At 43.1% G+C, this 20876-nt stretch overlaps 1 protein-coding gene across 2 annotated transcripts in view; it reads right to left on the bottom strand.

The window, feature by feature from the left end:
- Positions 1-548: 548 nt before the first annotated feature.
- The window catches only part of LOC126457728 (juvenile hormone esterase-like), an 88480-nt gene continuing 68152 nt past the window's right edge, over positions 549-20876 (bottom strand). For both annotated transcript variants that reach the window (XM_050094266.1, XM_050094264.1), the window contains 4 exons: positions 20619-20791; positions 10112-10265; positions 2967-3096; positions 549-847 (listed from right to left, as the gene is read on the bottom strand). In XM_050094266.1, coding sequence (XP_049950223.1) covers positions 670-847; positions 2967-3096; positions 10112-10265; positions 20619-20791 — 635 coding nt within the window. In that variant the 3' untranslated portion in view covers positions 549-669. The remainder of the gene's footprint in view (positions 848-2966; positions 3097-10111; positions 10266-20618; positions 20792-20876) is intronic.

The raw sequence follows: 20876 nt of genomic DNA on the forward strand, positions 1-20876 counted from the left end.
TGAGTCACCATAAAACCCTTGTTTTTTGTATTTACCTTTTCTTAGTTTTAATGTTTTCTGTTACGCCCTCATTATACTTTGATAATGAGTTTTACTCTGTGAGTTTTACAATAAACCTTTTACATACAGTATCTAATTGTTGAAGTACAGTCACGCTTCATCAGAAAGTATTTTCGATCTGTCTCGAAATCATGCACAGACTGCAGTAGCCACTTGCAGGACTGACGTGGGATAATAGTATCTGAATTGGCCTGTCGATGCTCTATCGTTTTTCATTCGGTTTCAGTTTGTTTTTCCACAGCTCAGTGAGCAAATGCTAGTGGCATGTTCCAAGGCTACTCCTTCACATCTACGTCTACTGCCGGTTGACAGACTGCTCCAACAATGGGCCGGAGTGTCATGCGGCGATAGCTCCGCTCAACGCCGCAGGCAGCACGTGCGTCTTACGTGGAACATGTTATGTAAAATAGGTCAAAGTAGCAGCTGTAGCTGCGTGTATCTTGCTGTCATATTAAAAAGACCCAACTGGAGCAGGCAACAACTACAAAGAAGAATGCACTGATTCTTTATTCTCCGTGGTGATGTTGAAACTTGCCTAACGATTCCTATAATCGCTTTCAGGTACTCGATATGACAACGTCGTTCGGGGCATCACCAAACTGAAGCCGCTCACTGCAGGTACAGTCTCTTATTGTGCACATCATCCCAGAAGTCCATCCTGTCCTTGAGCATGTTTTCCTTGATGGCGAGTCCACTGTTGCTGATCTCCAGGTACTTCCCGTTGTCAACACTGAAAGTTGGCCAGGACACACCCAGCACTGGATCATTCAGGTCTGGAGTGGGATTGCTGTGAACAAATTTGAAATCACAAGTGAACGGCAGGAAAATTATGTTGATGCAGGTATTATTCGTTTTGCGAAAGACAATCTGCATCATAAGTAAGCACATACCTAACGGAAACCATTATAAGTGAAGGGAAAGAAAAATTCTTGTTTCTAAAATGCGATCGTACGTAACACATTATTAGGACCTCGACTGTGATTCGATCCCGTAGGCCAGCCCTTTGTGACAATATTCTTTCCGTTTAGCTACCAGGACAAGGAAGAAAGAATAGAAAAACACAATATAACATTAAATATTCCACTTATGTTACGAAAAATCACAAGACATCTGATACCATCCAATAAAGACCGATGGTACTGACAACAAATTCTTTGTAACACTGCATTCACTCTACTTCACAGTACATGTCGCGTTTCTAAGCCCAGTGATAACGAATAACTTGATGGAGATTCCAGTTAATGTAGTTCTGTAGAGTACTACACCCACCTACTGAGATCACGCTGTGCGGTTCCACATTAGACTCGCTTTCGTCAGGAACGGGGTTCAAATCACCGTGTGGCCTTCCAGCTTTGTTTTCTGCAGTTTCCTGAACGATCTTGACGTAAATGCCAATATGGTACTAAGAAGACCAATGATGTCCTGCTCGACCCCGGTTCAGTGTTGTCAAATTAGCCGTTTTGCCCCCCTAATTTAGGGGGAAGATAGATGGAAAAGGGGTTTTTGGAGGGACTTCATTTTTACAGGGGTATTTTTTTTTTTTTGGGAGGGGGGGACTCTGAGAGAAAGAGAGACAGCGCATATGAACGACAGCGGTTGACATCATGGAGACTAGAGCAAAGCGCACATAGCGAGCTCCAGCAGTGGACACGAAAGCCGTACCTCTTGTGGCGGCGCTGCGGTCGGCAACATCTAAGACGTATATGTATGTAGACGGGGCTGTGATGGGAATTGTTTACTCTAGTCTCCAAGGCAACGGGATAGAACTTCGTACTGCGCAAGCGCTGAACGGAATTGTACTGCTATTGGTGGATGTTAACAAACAGCGTTACTAAGTTTTTCAAATAATGAATCAAACACCCTTACATAAAAATGTCTATTTTTATATCAATTAACATCATCACAACGCTTAAAAATTAGTCGATAAAATTCACCAGTGTCTGTTTATCATAATAGGTTATTTAGAGTATAAAATACAACTATGTAAGTAAAATCATCATTTCTTCCTACCCGAATGTTTCTATCAAATACAAATGCGTATTCAGAGTTTTAGGGGGTTAGAAGGAAAATTTAGAGGGATTTCGAATTGATCCTAGGGGGAACGTTTATTAAGAGTTGGCAACACGGCCCCAGTTTGTGATCCACGTACGATGACTTAACGTTGATGTAATGTTAAACTCATACATTTCTTGAATTAAATTTTCAAGCTGCAGTGGAGTGTGTACCGATGTGAAACCTCCTCGCAGGTTAAAACTGTGTGGCAGATTGAGACTCGAACTCGAGTCCGTTGCTTTTCGTGGGCAAGTGCTCTACCAACTAAGCTACCCAAGCACGACTCACGACCCGTTCTCATACTTTTACTTCCGCCAGTACCCCGTCTCATACCGTTCCAACTTTACAGAAGCTGTCCTGCGAAACTTGCAGAACTGCAGCTCTGCAAGTTCCGCAGGAAAGCTTCTGTGAAGTTGGGAATGTAGGAGACGAGGTACTGGCGGTAGTACAGCTGTGAGGACGGGTCGTGAGTCGTGCTTGGAGAGCTCAGTTTGGCACCGACACGGTAGCTCAGCGTTTTCGGTCAAAGGGTTAGGCTACTCTCTGTAACAAAAAAACCGTATGAACGGATCATCGATGAACTTGAACCAGTGCTATGGGATGTCTGCAGCGAACAAATGCAACGAACATTAACAAACAAAATGTGTTCAAGAGAAAAAAAAAAAAAGGTGGCAGAGCACTTATCCGCAAAAGGCAAAGGTCTCGAGTTCGAGTCTCGATCTGGCACACTGTTTTAATTTGTCAGGAAATTTGTATTCTTCTTACTTACGAGAAACTTAGGAAATTATAGAACCGTATTAGACAGAAACTGTTTTAGATTCATCCGAAATGGCAATAATACACTGTGAATGTACCCTGTTTTAGCGAAATTGGTCCACAGCTTGGTCATAGTGGAGATGGTACGCCTTTCTACGGAGGTCGGTTCGGGGATTCTCAGCAACCTTGGCTTCCAAACGTAGGCGATGTCGTCAGCGTGAGCAGCTCCTACGATAGAAAAAAAAAAATCTGCATCACAATTGTACTGCGGTTACATCATAAATCAGAAATACATTTGTGAGCAAAAATTAAGGACGACAACAAGTTTAGCATCAGGTGTGACTTTCAAGTAACTTAGCTCGATGCAACTTGTACCACACACAGAAAGACCTGCTGCTGCAAAGTGCAATAGATAACTGAAAGAATCATGCAGTGAGACGGACATAAACGACTCATTCATATACAATAATTACACTGAGGACACCCCTGGGCATTACAAAAAGTTCCTAGTAGTGGATGTCATCACCACTTACAGCAATGCTTTCTTTGCAGCGTGCTCCCAAGCTGGTCACAAGGTTAGTACGGAGTTGTTGCGATAGAGCTTTCCATTGCTCCACAATTGCGGTTGATAACTGTCGGATGGTCGTTGGTGCTTGTGGACGTTCCGCAATACGTCTCCCCAACGCATCGCACACATGTTCGATGGTATTTAAGACGGGGAGACAGGCAGGCCAATCTATTCGCTAAATATCCTATGGTTCCAAGAGCTGACCCGTCTGCACCACTGTTAGATGGAGTCACCAACCGACACTCACAAAAATGAAATCAGGATCGAATTCACCCCTGAAAAGACGCACATGGGAAGGAACACAGTAACACAATAACGTTGACCGGTGACTAATGTCGAACTTGATTGATTTAGCGTTTCAGATGTTATAATGAGGAGGAAATGACCATTTCTTTGAATACAGTACACTCAATAGTCAACGCTATTGCGACACTGTTAAGTGAACACTGTCGAATGTGATCGTTTTGTGGGTCCAGATGTTACGATGATGGCGTAATGATCTCTTAACCGTTCAATACGGTACAATCACTTGTCAACGTCATTCTAGCACTCAAGTCTTTCCCTTCTTTTTAGAAGTGTATTCAACCTTTACTTAATTTTTTGTATGTACACTACTAAAATTGCAACGCACAGAGTGTAGCATTCGATCCAGTAAAATTATTTGTATACTGAGGAGTCATTTCCATTTTTCTCGTTTGAGAGTATAGAGTTTTAAGTAAGTTTTAGGGAGACTATTTTATGTTTGCGTTATCATCCAACTAAGTTTATGATACACGTTCTCCAAAACTGTTTGTATTCAGTATCTTGGGAAACCGAGTCGAACGTAGTTACCATCATTTAACGTGATCTAGGCGTACAATGCCGGTAGTTGCGTAGTACGTCCGATCTGTACAGTGAACTACTTTTGTCAGGGTGTTTCCTATGACAGTTGCTCACACGTTTCGGATCGTTTTCAGGTGGTTCATGGTTCTATATAGCGTTTATTCCTCAACAACCCCGGGAAATAGAGACTAAGAGGTGTTAGATGCGACGCCGTGTTTAGGTCACACCAGCACTTCTTCGACTGACTGATGGTCCAGGTAGAGAATATCGCGAAAACGCCAAACATGAGGATGAGAGCAAGCGTGTCATATTTCTACCTTTCACAAAACAGCTCCGGAATGATAGAATATTGAGGTGTATGTGACTAGTGTGACTAATGCACCATCGAAGTGGAAGGGATCAATCACATGGCGCCATAAGAGACCACACCTTAAATTACTGCATTAACTTCCATGTCTAGTTGTACAGAGAGTGGGTTTCAGAGTCAAGTATTCGTCATCAGAACAGCTAGCCCACTCCGAAAACCCGCCACTCTCTCACAAACCATTTGAGCACTGATGCGTGCTATCTTAGGTAACCCCATTCACAGCTGATATTAGTCTTGTAATGAATAGTGTAACATAACCAGATGAAATGTCCTTATGTAAGAACAATTTGACAGCAGAATGACAGCTAGCAGCCACCCACTGGTTTACTGGGGCAGGCCGACTTGTAGGCGAGACCCATTTCGACAGGGTGTGCCTCACACCACATCATGAGATGGGCTGTCATTTGTTGGTGGATGGAAAACCGCGACCGTTGTAAACTGTGAAGCTGTAAAACTGTGGACTACTGCCGGCGTTTGCACAGACGGTAAAAATGGCGTAGCGGCACTGCTCCTATTATGATATTTCACAAAGGAGTAAAGGTATTCAATATGTAAAAACGGATGTTTGATGATAAAAATTGAGAGGAAATTGACTGTTTGTGATTCTTTCTGACACAACTAGCAGTTCCAGAGGTACACATAGTAAAAAACATATTTCACTACCAGTCTCAGAAATAAATTGATACGATATTCAACGAGGTGTCATAGATAGATCTTGGGGAGAATTATTTACTGACATACTTTCATTGTTAGCATGCTGGTTAGCTGGCTTGAGACCGTCGCTAATTATCGTACTTTCAGAGTAACTATATTTGTTCACAAAATTGATATGAGAGCAATGTGTCAACAGATCTCTGTGAAAGCTATCTTCAAATAAATGCATCTAGAACGATCGCTGGCCGGAGCGGCCGTCCGTTTCTAGGCGCTAAAGTCTTGAGCCGAGCGACCGCTTCGGTCGCAGGCAAGAATCCTGCCTAGGGCATGGATGTGTGTGATGTCCTTAGGTTAGTTAGGTTTAATTAGTTCTAAGTTCTAGGCGACTGATGATCTCGGAAGTTAAGTCGCATAGTGCTCAGAGCCATTTAAACCATTTGAACCTAGAACGATCGTACGTAGGTGTAGGTAGCAGGAGGTTGTCATTGATTACTGAACTCGATTAATGACTTTTGAGAAGCTTCAAAAATAGAAGAATGTTAGACACAGTGGCATGCACTAGTATGAAGGCCTAGTTATCAGAATAAAAATAAATTTCTATGCTTGTCGTATAAATTAAATCAAAATTAGGTGACGGTACATGCGTATTATTAATAACGTCAATTATGTGATACCTAGATGTACTACGCTAATTCTGAGTGCACTCTTCGAAATGGGGGCTTTTCCCCATAGGAAAGAACCTCTACTAGCTGTGTCAGCATAAAATTAAGATACATTTCAGCTGTTTAAAGGTTAGTACTCCACAAAAATGTTACATATGTTGGTATCGAGAGATTAAAACACATACAGTGAAAGATGGTGCATAGAAACAAGTTTCCAAATTACAAAAAAAGTGATAAAATTAAAAAGCAATAAGAAAATCAAAATTAAATGGGATAATAGGTATTCTGCTTAAATGTCAACTTATAATTACTTTTGGGACCTAGCTCTAGATTTTATAACAAAAATAAATAAATAAAGCAAATAAATTAGATAAAAAGTTTGTGCTTCTCTTCGCCCCCCTGAGATGAGTGTTACTCTTATTATGTTGTCTATTTATTGGCCTTTGTGCTCAATAGGGACATGCCAGAATCTGTTTTAGGTTCAAGAGAGTAAGAAACGAAATTTATCTGGCTCAAGAAACGTTTCATTAGCACAAAAAATTAAATTTTTGTCTGAATTGTGGTTTTTTGTTATGTTTTCCAAATGAAAGTTGTATGTGTATAATAACTTATTGAGACATAAAATGCTTAAGTTGCTTTGCCTCTCAGTACATTAAGTCGACATACTATTTCAAATTGATGTCACTGAATCTACAATTCACACCACAAGATATAGTGACAAGCTGTCAAACAACATCTTCCTGAACAAACATGACTCCTAATTTCCTAAAATAAATGTTTTTATTCTCCCTAGATTTTCAAAAAGAATAGTCATAATCTTTGCTTTCCAGATGATAAACTTATAGTGTGTACAATCTAAATGACTGCTTATTTCCTCCATGTACCTTAATCCAGCATAATCTCCTGTGTTGAGATCCCGTAAATTCTTGGTCATCTTGAAGAAGCTCTATGGATTGCTGTTTCTGTTCACCCCGCAAACATCGGAAACACCACTCTACATTTTAAGTTAGCCGAAATGCAAGTCACATTAAATTATACTTTAAATCTGAACTTCTGCTTAATGAAAAAGATCTCCAAATTCGCAGTCCCATTTCATTAACTAGAAGTTATTTTAAAGTGTAATTTAATGTGACTTGTATTTCGACTAATAGGAAATGTAGAGTTTTGTTTTCGGAATTTGTAGGGTGAATAGAAACAGTAAAAGTCGGTGCTTCTTCAGAAGAACAACAAGAATTTGACGGATACGAAGAACGACCAGACAGTGTTCTCAACACAGGAACGTTTAGATTGTATTGATGTAAAATTTATTATTTAGAAGCAAAGATCTTTTTGGGGGGGGGGGGGGGGAGACAAAGGCAGTTTAACACATGAGGAGTCACTTTCTAGTCAACGATTTGCCATTCTAGGTCTACGACTTATACATTCGAAGACATCATTTTGAAACATGTTGTCAGTGACTTCTTCAATTTAAATTTAGAATAAAGATTTATGCTAGAAACACAATAAAACAGCAGTTCATGTAATAACTTTTTGTATAGAAAAGAACATTTTGTGAACATGACAATTTTTTTTCTTGTCCTCTAAAATCCGAAACAAATTCTAGCGTGCTCCCACTCACCGCAAAAACCAATAAATAGAAAACATTATAAGATTAACACTGATGGTATCTATTGACCACTCTCTGTGCAGCGAAGATAGAAACCAAGTTTTTATTTTATTTTATTCTATGTTATATGAGACTCGTTTGTGCGAGGCACCTGTGTCGGTTTGGCCGGTGATTTAGCTTGCGAGGCACCTGTGTCGGTTTGGCTACATTGGCAAAATATTTGTAGCGAGAAGTACTACCGTCCAGAACCTAACTGTCCCAGGGACTTGGTGTTTGGCCCGTAATGAGCAACTCGTGATTAACTTTCGAAGATTCTCAGTGCAGTGAGCTGGATAATTAGTCGAAGATTTAGGTACTCCGATAGGACATTGATATAGTCACCATGCCCTGTGCATGTGTCTGAGGGTAATAAACAATTAACTGGACTTTAATTCTTACATTTGCGACTAGCGTTATTTGAAATTATCTGTAATCACTATTATTTAGGAACATACTCTGGTCATTTCCATGAGTAATACTTTCGGGAACAGAATGAGACGGTGTATGGAAACCCCTTTTGACACTACTGAGCCACAAACATTAATTATTCATTCATCGCATTGCACTTACGGGGTAATATTGTGGAAATTAATAAACATTAGTTTTATTTCAAAACTCCAGATGGGAGCAGAAGCGTCGCAACGCTCTTCACATCATAATTCATTGTATTCTTCACATAACTTGTCGACTTTCATGTTCGCATACATTCATTCACAGCCGTTTACTGTTATTGTGCACAGTTTGCATACCTTACCGTTCAAGTCTTTACTGTCGATAATTTCCTATATCTTTGCTTGTGGACACGCACTGCTGACCCAAAACATTATGACTCCATGATTAATAGCTTGGTTGTCCGTCTTAGAAAGAAATACTTGACTGATTCTGGATATCAGTTTCTTGGTATGTTTGTTGAGGTATGTGACGTCAGATGTCTTCACACTGGTCGTATACTTCGCGTAAATAACGGGCCGCTGATTTGAGTACGTGGTGGTTGTGCCCGAAAGCGACCCAGATGGGTTCCATAACATTTAGAACAGGCGAACTCAGTCGCCGAAACTTTTAACGTGAGTTCACTGTAATGCTCCTCAAACGACTGTAGCTGCGAGACATGGCCAATTATACTGCTGAAATATGACATCGCCGTCGAGGAAGACATTAAGCATGAAGGGATTCAGGTGGTTTGCGGCTGTCAGCGTGTCTTCGATTACTACCTCAGGTCCCATGCAAGCGCAGGAGAATGCCTCCCTCAGCATAATACTGCTCCCGCCAGCCTGTCTCCGTGGCGCGCTGCACGTATTGAGCCGCCGTTCACCTCGATGACGGCGTTTGTGGAGACGACCATCGACCTAGTGTAGCAACATTGCGATTCATCCGAAGAGCCCATACGTTTCCATTGATCGACGTTCGAATCCCGTTGGCTCTATGCTCATTGCAGTCGTAATTAACGATGTCGTCGTGAACAAATTGGTGTGATCTGATACGGAACTCCATGTTCAACAATGTACGATGAACGGTGTGTTCCAAAACACTTGTTCGTGCAGATCACCAAGATTATATATTCTACTTTACAGGGTAGACAACAGAGAAGCCTCCAAACAACTTGGCGCTTGGTGGTAGTTTCACTGTCCTTCTACCTCTTTGTGTAGATGCTCACGACAGTAGCACTTGAACAGCTTCACCTTTTTCGAGATACTCACTCACAGGCTTTGCGTAGCAATAACCCGTCCTTTGAAAATGTCGCTCATCTTCATGGATTTTGGCATTTGCAGCTTATATCTTAGCTAGGGTTATCCCCATCCATCTCTCCTTACCTTACATATTTTTCATGGCGCATCAGATTCCAGCATCATCACCAGGTGGCATCGAACCTCGCTTTGGGCAGTGGCTATAAATTTTTGGCTTATGAGTGTATGTACCGTGGCGACTGGCCTCAAATTCATCTCGAATGTGGGAAATTTTTTGACGTTTTGGTGGTACAATTCGAATTTATTTTTATTTGTAGCTATCATTTTTCAAGTACCGCTTCGTTATACTCAAGGAGAAACTTAATTTTATCCAGATTTTCACATTAAAATATATCGTCAGTTGGCTCCATGACGCTGAGTGCAATGCATCTTCTCAGTAAGAATATTCCTAGCAATGCAGGGAACTGAATGCAGGTCATCTAAATGGCAGTGAGACTAGCTGACCGTTCAGCAAACGAAAATAAAGGAATTTAGCTGTGGAGGAAATTTCTGAAAGTATAACAGATGTTACAACGTAATGCCTTTTCACCGCTTTCCGTAGATCTAGAGGAAATTGAGAGTAGTTGAAGGTTAAAAAAAATGGCTCTGAGCACTATGGGGCTTCACATCTTAGGTCATCAGTCCCCTAGAACTACTTAAAGCTAACCAAACTAAGCACATGACACACATCCATGCCCGAGGCAGGATTCGAACCTGCAACCGTAGCAGTCACGCGGTTCCGGACTGAAGCGCCTAGAACCGCACGGCCACCGCGGCCGGCCAGTAGTTGAAGCGACTCACCTGGATATTTGTGGAGTTTTAACATCTGTTTGTATAGGTTGAACTTGGCGTCTACGTCGAAATAGCTAAAGTAGACAGGCGTAGATGGGGCAAGAGCCAGCTGCACCTTGGCCACCTGTTGAGCAGCGTACGGAAACACAGGGTCACCCCTCGCCTAAAACAGACACAATTAACTGGACTGTGGCCAGTATTCCACTAACAGTTCTGCTGTCATGTCTACTGATGACGGTATAATACCATGTCAACTACTCAGTACGGGCTCTGCAGATTTAAATACAAGGAAGTGCGTCTCATCACTGACATCAAATTACAGGGATTAGTGTTGCTTATTTTTACATCCAGAAAAGCAAAACATGGTTCAAATGGCTCTGAGCACTATGGGACTTAACATCTGAGGTCATCAGTCCCCTAGAACTTAGAACTACTTAAACCTAACTAACCTAAGGACATCACACACATCCATGCCCGAGGCAGGATTCGAACTTGCGACCGTAGCAGTCGCGCGGTTCCGGACTTAGGCCTCTAGAACCGCTTGGCCACCGCGGCAGGCAGAAAAGCAATGAATTGTTCATTTCCATAGAAAATTTTATTTTAAAATGTAGATTGTTAAGCTGTTGGTGGACTAGTTGTTCATCTACATATGATCCTTCTGTTAGCAGTAGTGTATCGCCTGTATATCTGTAATAATACACTGATCAGCCTGAACATTATGACCAACTACCTAATAGCCAGCATATCCACTTTCGACACGTATAGCAGCGGTGACGCATCCTGACATGGAAACAGTGAGGCCTTGGGAGAGGGGCGTTGAGCTCTGACGCCACGTTCAATCACATACAATAGGTATTCGATCGAGTTCAGATCTAGTGAGTTGGGGGGCCAACACATGAACTGGATCTCGCCACTGGGTTCCTCGAACCCCTCCACCACACTCCTGCCCTTGTGACCTGGCGCATTATCTTGCTGAAAATTGCCACTGCCGTCGGGAAACATGATAGTCATGAAGGTATGTACGTGGTGTGCAACGAGTGTACTATACCCATTGGCCGTCGTGGTATCTTGAACGAGCCCCACTGGACCCATGGATGCTCAGGTGAACGTTTCCTAGTGGATAATGAAGCCCCCACCAGCTTGTCTGCGTCCTGCAGAACAGGTGTCAAGCAGGTGTTGGCCTGGAAGACAAGAGATTCGTGCCCTTCCATCGAGATGACGAAGATGGTATCGGGATTCATTAGACCATATAACGCTCTGCCACTGCGCCAACGTCCAGTGCCGATGGCCACGTGTCCAGTCGTAGTTGCCCATTTGTCGTGGTCTTATAACATTGGCAGAAGCATGGGTCGTCGGTTGCGGAGGCCCATCGTTAGGATTGTTCGGTGCACTGCGTGTTCAGACACAGTTGTACTCTGCCCAGCATTAAAGTATGATGTTAGTTCCGCCACAGTCCGCCGCCTGTCCTGTTTAACCAGTCTGCCCAGTCGACGACGTGCTACTTCTGTAATAAGGGGTGGCCGCTCAACCCCACGACGTCTGGAAGTGGATTCACTTTGGTTTTGCCATGTGTTGAAGACACGCATCACAGCATTCCTCGAACACCTGACGTGTAGTGAAGCTTCCGAAATGTTCGTGCGGAGACTCCGGTCCCTCGTAATCAACACTCTCGCAAACTCAGATAATTAACTTGTAAGCTGGCCGCTGTAGCCGAGCGGTTCTAAGCGCTTCAGTGCGGATCCCAGCTGCTGCTGCGGTCGCAGGTTCAAATCCTGTCTCGCGCATGGATGTGTGTGATGTCCTTAGATTAGTTAGGTTTAAGTAGTTCTAAGTCCAAGGGCCTGATGACCTCAGATGTTAAGTCTCATGGCTTAGAGCCATTTGAACCACTTTTGAATTAACTAGTAGTTCACATAACCATAGAAACATAAGTTCGTACGTCATAGTTGTATCTCCAATACAAATGTATCTCAAAACCAACGAACACGTTCTTCAGTTAGTGTGTTTCACAGAAAGCAATAAGAAAGTTTTCTGTTGTTTTGGGTACATTTACTGTCCTTAAAATAAAAATATTTTTATGTTGTGAGTATCTTATAAGGGGATGATCATAAAGTGTGCCAAGGGTTCATGATCGGTTAAAACAGTTTCCTGAATGTAACTTAAACAACTCTGTTCTTCGGAGGGTGTAAACTAAACTGTTTACACGCGATGGACCAAATCAAACATTCACTCAATTCGCCTCTCTGCTGTTTTAAATCCAACATAGTCTCCCCTACTGCTCTCAATCCGACAACCCGTGAAGGTAAGGAGTATGTTGGAGAACACATTTTCAACCTATCTCGTACTGGTAGAAAACTGCCTAATTCTAAATTTTTCTGTTTACGTGATGATACAGGGAGAAATCAAATTAGTGAGGGTAAGTCTAACAGGGGAACGAATGATACAAATATTTGCAGGTAGATGGTAGCAAATGGCTCTGAGCGCTTGGGACTTAAATGCTGAGGTCATCAGTCCCCTAGAACGTAGAACTACTTAAACCTAACTAACCTAAGGACATCACACACATCAATGCCCGAGGCAGGATTCGAACTTACGAGCGTAGCGGTGGCGCAGTTCCAGACTACAGCGCCTAAAACCTCTCGGCCACTCCGGTCGGCGATGATAGCAAATATCGTTATCTCCTGTCAGCGAGACCAAATACGTTTGGGTGGCACTGAATTAAGAAACAGAGTACTGGTGGACTCGGAGAGCTCTGCGATTTTCTTTACAGTAATATACGACTTGGCAAACAAAAGGTAATGAGATGGGGAGCTATTAATATCAATGGGGGCTACTCTCGGAAGAAGGTAGAGCTGGCAGAGGCTGCAAGTAAGATGGCGTTGGACGTTTTAGCTGTTAGTGACATTCGGGTAAGGGGTGAGAAAGAAGAGGAAGTGGGAGAATTCAAGGTCTACCTGTCAGAAGTCAAAGCAGGAATAGCACAATGAGGTGTAGGGCTTTACATCAGGAAAGAAATGGAACCCAGCGTAATTGCAATAACGTATGTAAACGAACGACTGATGTGGATAGATTTGACAGTGTCTAGCAAGAAAATTAGGATTGTGTCAGTATATTCGCATTGTGAAGGGACAGACCAAGATAAGATGGATAGTTTTTATGAGGCACTCAGTGATGTAGTTGTTAGAGTAAAGGGCAAGGACAGTGTTCTGCTCATGGTTGATTTTAATACCAGGATTGGAAATCGAACAGAAGGATATGAAAAGGTTATGGGTAAATTTGGAGAGGATATGGAGGCCAACAGGAACGGGAAACAACTCTTGGATTTCTGTGCCAGTATGGGCTTAGTAATCACAAACTCCTTTTTTAAACATAAGAACATTCCCCGGTATACTTGGGAAGACAGGGGAACCAGATCTGTCATTGACTATATAATAACAGATCAGGAAATCAGGAAGGGTGTGAGGGACCCACGTGTATTCAGGGTATTCTTTGATGACACTGATCATTATTTAATCTGCAGTGAAATTGGGATCGTGAGGCCAAAGGTGCAGGAGGTCAGGTCCATATGTAGGAGGATAAGAGTGGAGAAACTTCAGGATAAGGAAATCAGGCACAAGTACATAACAATGATCTCAGAAAGGTACCAGTTAGTTGAATGTAGTCAATTACAGTCATTGGAAAAGGAACGGACGAGGTACAAGGACTCAGTACTAGAAGTGGCTAAAGAATGTCTTCGGACAGTTAGTGTGTAAAGGTAGGATGAAGCAAACAGCTTGGTGGAATGACACAGTCAAGGCAGCCTGTAAAAGGAAAAAGAAGGCGTATCAAAAATGGCTACATACTAGAACTCAGGTAGACAGAGAAAGTTATGTTGAAGAAAGAAACAAAGCCAAATAGATAATTGCAGCATCCAAGAAGAAATCTTGGGAAGGCTTTGGAAACAGGTTGGAGACTTTGGATCAAGCTGCTGGAAAACCATTCTGGAGTGTAATTAGCAGTCTTCGAAAGGGAGGAAAGAAGGAAATGACAAGTATTTTAACAGGTCAGGAAAACTGCTGGTGAATCCTGTGGATTCCTTGGGCAGATGGAGGGAATATTTTGAAGAGTTGCTCAATGTAGGTGAAAATACGACCAGTAATGTTTCAGATTTCGAGGTACAATGGGATAGGAATGATGATGGAAATAGGATTACATTTGAGGAAGTGGAGAAAATGGTCAGTAGATTGCAGTGCAATAAAGCAGCTGGGGTGGATGAAATTAAGTCGGAACTCATCAAATACAGTGGAATGTCAGGTCTTAAATGGCTACACAGGATAACTGAAATGGCCTGGGAGTCGGGACAGGTTCCATGAGACTGGACGAAAGCAGTAAACACACCAATCTTTAAACATGGAAACAGAAAAGATTGTAACAACTACAGAGGTATCTCTTTAATCAGCGTTGTGGGTAAAATCTTCTCAGGTATTGTTGAAAGGAAAGTGCGAGTATTAGTTGAGGACCAATGGGATGAAAATCAGTGTGGGTTTAGGCCTCTTAGAGGTTGTCAGGACCAGATCTTTAGCTTACGGCAAATAATGGAGAAGTGTTACGAGTGGAACAGGGAATTGTATCTATGCTTTATAGATCTAGAAAAGGCATATGACCGGGTTCCTAGGAGGAAGTTATTGTCTGTTCTACGAGATTATGGAATAGGAGGCAAACTTTTGCAAGCAATTAAAGGGCTTTACATGGATAGTCAGGCAGCAGTTAGAGTTGACGGTAAATTGAGTTCATGGTTCAGAGTAGTCTCAGGGGTAAGACAAGGCTGCAACCTGTCTCCACTGTTGTTCATATTATTTATGGATCATATGTTGAGAACAATAGACTGGCTGGGTGAGATCACGATACGTGAACACAAAATAAGCAGTCTTGCATGTGTGGATGACTTGGTTGTGATGGCAGATTCGATTGAAAGTTTGCAAAGTAATATTTCAGAGCTAGATCAGAAATGTAAGGACTATGGTATGAAGATTAGCATCTCCAAAACGAAAGTAATGCCATTGGGAAAGAGATATAAACGGATTGGGTGCCAAATAGGAGGAACAAAGTTAGAACAGGTGGACGGTTTCAAGTACTTAGGATGCATATTCTCACAGGATGGCATTATAGTGAAAGAACTGGAAGCGAGGTGTAGCAAAGCTAATGCAGTGAGCGCTCAGCTACGATCTACTCTCTTCTGCAAGAAGGAAGTCAGTACCAAGACTAAGTTATCTGTGCACCGTTCAATCTTTCGACCAACTTTGTTGTATGGGAGCGAAAGCTGGGTGGATTCAGGTTACCTTATCAACAAGGTTGAGGTTACGGATATGAAAGTAGCTAGGAGGATTGCAGATTCTAGTAGATGGGAACAATGGCAGGATGGTGTCCACAATGAGGAAATCAAAGAAAAACTGGGAATGAACTCTATAGATGTAGCAGTCAGGGCGAACAGGCTTAAATGGTGGGGTCATGTTACGCGCATGGGAGAAGCAAGGTTACCCAAGAGACTCATGGGTTCAGCAGTAGAGGGTAGGAGGAGTCGGGGCAGACCAAGGAGAAGGTATCTGGATTCGGTTAAGAATAATTTTGAAGTAATAGGCTTAACATCAGAAGAGGCACCAATGTTAGCACTGAATAGGGGATCATGGAGGAATTTTATAAGGGGGACTATGCTCCAGACTGAACGCTGAAAGGCATAATCAGCCTTAAATGATGATGATGATGATGATGAAAGCAAGAGGCAATCAAACGTCCTTCAAAGGAAGGAAATTCTTCCGCATGTCAATGAATATGGTTGAGTTTCGACAGCTAATAGCTTACCTTGTGTTACGCAATCAAGCAAAAGGACAGTTGGTAATGTATTACCGAAGAGTTAGCTGATAACTGATTAGCGACGAGCGACTACCCAACCGATGGATCAGGTAATAGGTGGACCCTACGGTTTGAGATTATGAGTGAGGAAACCATCCGCCTTTCGTAAGACAAGAATATAGAGAGAAATATGAATCAGTGAGAAACTATTCATCCATATAATGTATCTTACTAAACCTATGAGACTTCCATTTAGGTTTCCAACAGAAATTCCTGGAATCTTTCCAACGCTGACGAAACAGCCAATTTGAGAATAAGCTTCCCGCTTCAAAGGAAGACACTCTCACAAAATAAATAAATAACAGGACGAAATCACCAAATTTAAGGTTAATTTCAGGAGTACCACAGGAGAATGTAGTCGCGTTGTTACTGTTTATAGTATATATGTCTGATCAAAAGTACCCAGACACCTATTATTAGACATTAATTTGGGTGGTCGAACCTTCGGCTTTATCGTGGCTTGAGCTCTGCTGGAGACACTTTCAATGAGGTGTTTGAATGAGTGTGATGGAATGGTAGCCCATTGTTGCTCACAAGCAGAAACCAGAAAAGGCAGTGATTTTGGATGCTGGCTTTTTGAGCGACGTCGACTTTGAAACTCACCCCAGAGGTGTTCCATTAAGTTCAGGTCGGGACTCCGAGTAGGAAAATCATTTCATGAATCTTTTTGTCTATAACCAATTGTCTCACACGTGCTTCTTTTTGACCCGGTGCACTGTCATGTTGATACAATCATCGTCCCTGAACTGTTCCTCTACCGTTCTACACAATGCTTTAAAATGTGTCCATATCGTTCCACATTTTGCGTTTTCTCAAGCGCTATAAAGGAATCACATCCTAACTGAAGTGGACTGACAAGGCAGCCAGTCCACAGTGACGGGTAGCCGAAAGAAAGGCACGCGTACACACACACGCCGACGGGCGTCAAGTACTGGAACAGGCTACGTAATTAATGCTATGAAGAAAAGTACGTAGCTGGATTAATACTTATCTTTAATCAATCATTGTGGTACATCGCTCTTGACTATACACAGGAGACTTTAATTACAATCACTGTAAGGCTAATGGCGCCTTGCTAGTTCGTAGCCATTAACTTAGCTGAAGGCTATTCTGTCTCTCGGCTAATGAGAGTGAAAGGCTTCGTACATCTAGTCGCTAGCTAGGTCGTCCGTCCAACTGGGACGAGTGCTTGTTCGTATCACGAGACCTGCCTTGTGGTGGCGCTAGGTCTGCGATCACACAGTGGCGACACGCGGGTCCGACATGTACTAAATGGACCGCGGCCGATTTAATCTACCACCTAGCAAGTGTGGTGTCTGGCGGTGACACCACACTAACCACGACAGACATCACCGTAACACCACAATTCATCACTCACAATCACTCGCTTCGAGTCATCCACTGTCCAGTGTTGTCGCCCCTTATGCCACAGCAAGTGCCGTTTAGCATTGAATAAAGAAGTGTGTGGCTTATGAGAAACTGCTCAACCACTGTACCCTAGCAATTGCAGAAATCTTTACGGAGCATCTACGATCACTTCAGGGACGGGTAGTTGATCCTGTAAGTAAATAACTGTGCCGCACATAAACAGGCGAAAATACGTATAATTGACAGATTACAGTACTGCTTATAAACCAACGGAAAACGGAAAATCCTGAAGATACCTAGAAGTAACCTTCCAGAGCGACCCGCTATTGCCTAACCACGTAAAACTAATTGTAGACAAGCAAATGCCAGACTGAGCTTCACGGGAAAAATTTTAAGGAAATTTAATTTAATCCCTGGTTGGATTAATAGAAAAAGTGGGGTACATCCAACGAAGAGCGGGAAGTTTCTCCCCGGGGTCGTTTAATAAGTGCGAGACTGCTACGAAGGGGAGACATTACACATTACGGAGAGGTATACTCTTAAGACTTCGATAGCGTACAGTCTACGAAGCCGAACATTATTTCCTCCAGTATACCTCTTGTGAAATGAGATAAATTGGGAGTACATACGGAGGTTCATCGATAGCCTTTATTCCAAGCACAATTCGCGAACGGGACAGGGAAGGGAGAAAATGGTAGCGGTACCAGAAGTTTCCTACATCGCAACCGTAAGTTGGCTTGTAGAGTATAGATGTAGATGTAAACAGATTTCAGAGAGGTGAGAGCGATCCTGGGGGAGCACCAGTGCGATGGACCATCCAGTTTTATTGTTTTCCTCAAGACTTCCCGATAAACAGTGCTTCAGGAGCGTAGTAAAGGCAGGTTATGATTAAAGTGCAGCTACTCACAGAGATCCAGCGTGGTCTGTAATTAACGTATGGGGGCCAAACTTGATAGATTTGCTAATGCGTTAATGTGGAACCGATTTACGCTGGAAAAAAATTAGTTCCAATTTTGGCCACCAGGTGCTGGCGCTGTACAGCATATTGTCGACGTCTCCAGTGCTCATATTGAGCAAATTTTGTAAGCGGCGGTTAATAATGAAATCAATATTACGGCCTTGTCATGTTATCTTCCATTAGGAACGTGGGTGCACTCGACAACTGTGATATGACCTTCAAACGATAGAGCACAGCACTCAGTCGTCTTTTTCTTTCAGATTTTATTAGGCAAATCTAGATTTCCGCTGGTGCCTAGCGATTATCAATGCACTATCTCATGATATCAATGCATGTTCTAGTACGTCATTCCTATATTTTTCGGGCTTCTGTCACAGTTCGTTCAAGACTGTACCTGTCTATTCTGCTCACGTCTCGTTCCTGTTCCATTATACACGGTGTTACAAAAAGGTACGGCCAAACTTTCAGGAAACGTTCCTCACACACAAATAAAGAAAAGATGTTATGTGGACATGTGTCCGGAAACGCTTAATTTCCATGTTAGAGCTCATTTTAGTTTCGTCAGTATGTACTGTACTTCCTCGATTCACCGCCAGTTGGCCCAATTGAAGGAAGGTAATGTTGACTTCGGTGCTTGTGTTGACATGCGACTCATTGCTCTACAGTACTAGCATCAAGCACATCAGTACGTAGCATCAACAGGTCAGTGTTCATAACGAACGTGGTTTTGCAGTCAGTGGAATGTTTACAAAAGTGGAGTTGGCAGATGTCCTTTTGATGTATGGATTAGCACGGGGCAATAGCCGTGGCGCGGTACGTTTGTATCGAGACAGATTTCCAGAACGAAGGTGTCCCGACAGGAAGACGTTCGAAGCAATTGATCGGCGTCTTAGGGAACGCGGAACATTCCAGCCTATGACTCGCGACTGGGGAAGACCTAGAACGACGAGGACACCTGCAATGGACGAGGCAATTCTTCGTGCAGTTGACGATAACCCTAATGTCAGCGTCAGAGAAGTTGCTGCTGTACAAGGTAACGTTGACCACCTCACTGTATGGAGAGTGCTACGGGAGAACCAGTTGTTTCCGTACCATGTACAGCGTGTGCAGGCACTATTAGCAGCTAATTGGCCTCCACGGGTACACTTCTGCGAATGGTTCATCCAACAATGTGTCAATCCTCATTTCAGTGCAAATGTTCTCTTTACGGATGAGGCTTCATTCCAACGTGATCAAATTGTAAATTTTCACAATCAACATGTGTGGGCTGACGAGAATCCGCACGTAATTGTGCAATCACGTCATCAACACAGATTTTCTGTGAACGTTTGAGCACGCATTGTTGGTGATGTCTTGATTGGGCCCCATGTTCTTCCACCTTCGCTCAATGGAGCACGTTATCATGATTTCATACGGGATACTCTACCTGTGCTGCTAGAACATGTGCCTTTACAAGTACGACACAACATGTGGTTCATACACGATGGGGCTCCTGCACATTTCAGTCGAAGTGCTCGTACGCTTCTCAACAACAGATTCGGTGACCGATGGATTGGTAGAGGCGGACCAATTCCATGGCCTCCACGCTCTCCTGACCTCAACTCTCTTGACTTTCATTTATGGGGGCATTTGAAAGCTCTTGTCTATGCAACCCCGGTACCAAATGTAGAGACTCTTCGTGCTCGTATTGTGGACGTCTGTGATACAATACGCCACTCTCCAGGGCTGCATCAGCGCATCAGGGATTCCATGCGACGGAGGGTGGATGCATGTATTCTCGCTAACAGAGGACATTTTGAACATTTCCAGTATCAAAGTGTTTGAAGTCACGCTGGTACGTTCTGTTGCTGTGTGTTTCCGATCCATGATTAATGTGATTTGAAGAGAAGTAATAAAATGAGCTCTAACATGGAAAGTAAGCGTTTCCGGACACATGTCCACATAACATATTTTCTTTCTTTGTGTGCGAGGAATCTTTCCTGAAAGTTTGGCCGTATCTTTTTGTAACACCCTGCATATGGAAATGTTTCCATGTGTTTTTCGTGCATTCACAGCGCCAGATTTTCACCTGGTAGACAAAATTGGAACTAATTTTTTTCCAGCGTGGACTGGTTTCGCTTATTTACCAATTTTGGCTGGCGTACGATAATTACAGCTCTTAATGGACCTCTGTGTGTGGTTGCACTTTGGTTATAACCACGCAGTGTGACAGGTCCTTTGTTTTATTGCTGAGACAGCACTGCTTTACAGATTCCACATGCCAAAAGTGGCCACTGTTGAAGTGGAGGTGGCCGATGGTACCTGCGAGTACTGCTGAAAGGTGTCGTCGCCGAGCGGCCTGTCCCCCAGGTAGAAGTTGCGGATGGCCCTCGCGATTGCCGGCCTCTCGTGCTTCTCGGCGCGCACGCTCGCCGGCACCAGGACCTCGAAATTAGCGTCGATGTCGCGCCACGCCGCCGCGTTGCCCATCACCCCTGGACACAACAACAAGACCGTCGTTTAATCACAATCGATAGCAGCGTCCCTCATCTGCGTTATTGCCTGGGCGCCTATCGTTTT

This window comes from Schistocerca serialis, chromosome 2 (genome assembly GCF_023864345.2).
Source record: "Schistocerca serialis cubense isolate TAMUIC-IGC-003099 chromosome 2, iqSchSeri2.2, whole genome shotgun sequence".
Classification (NCBI taxonomy): Eukaryota; Metazoa; Arthropoda; class Insecta; order Orthoptera; family Acrididae; genus Schistocerca; species Schistocerca serialis.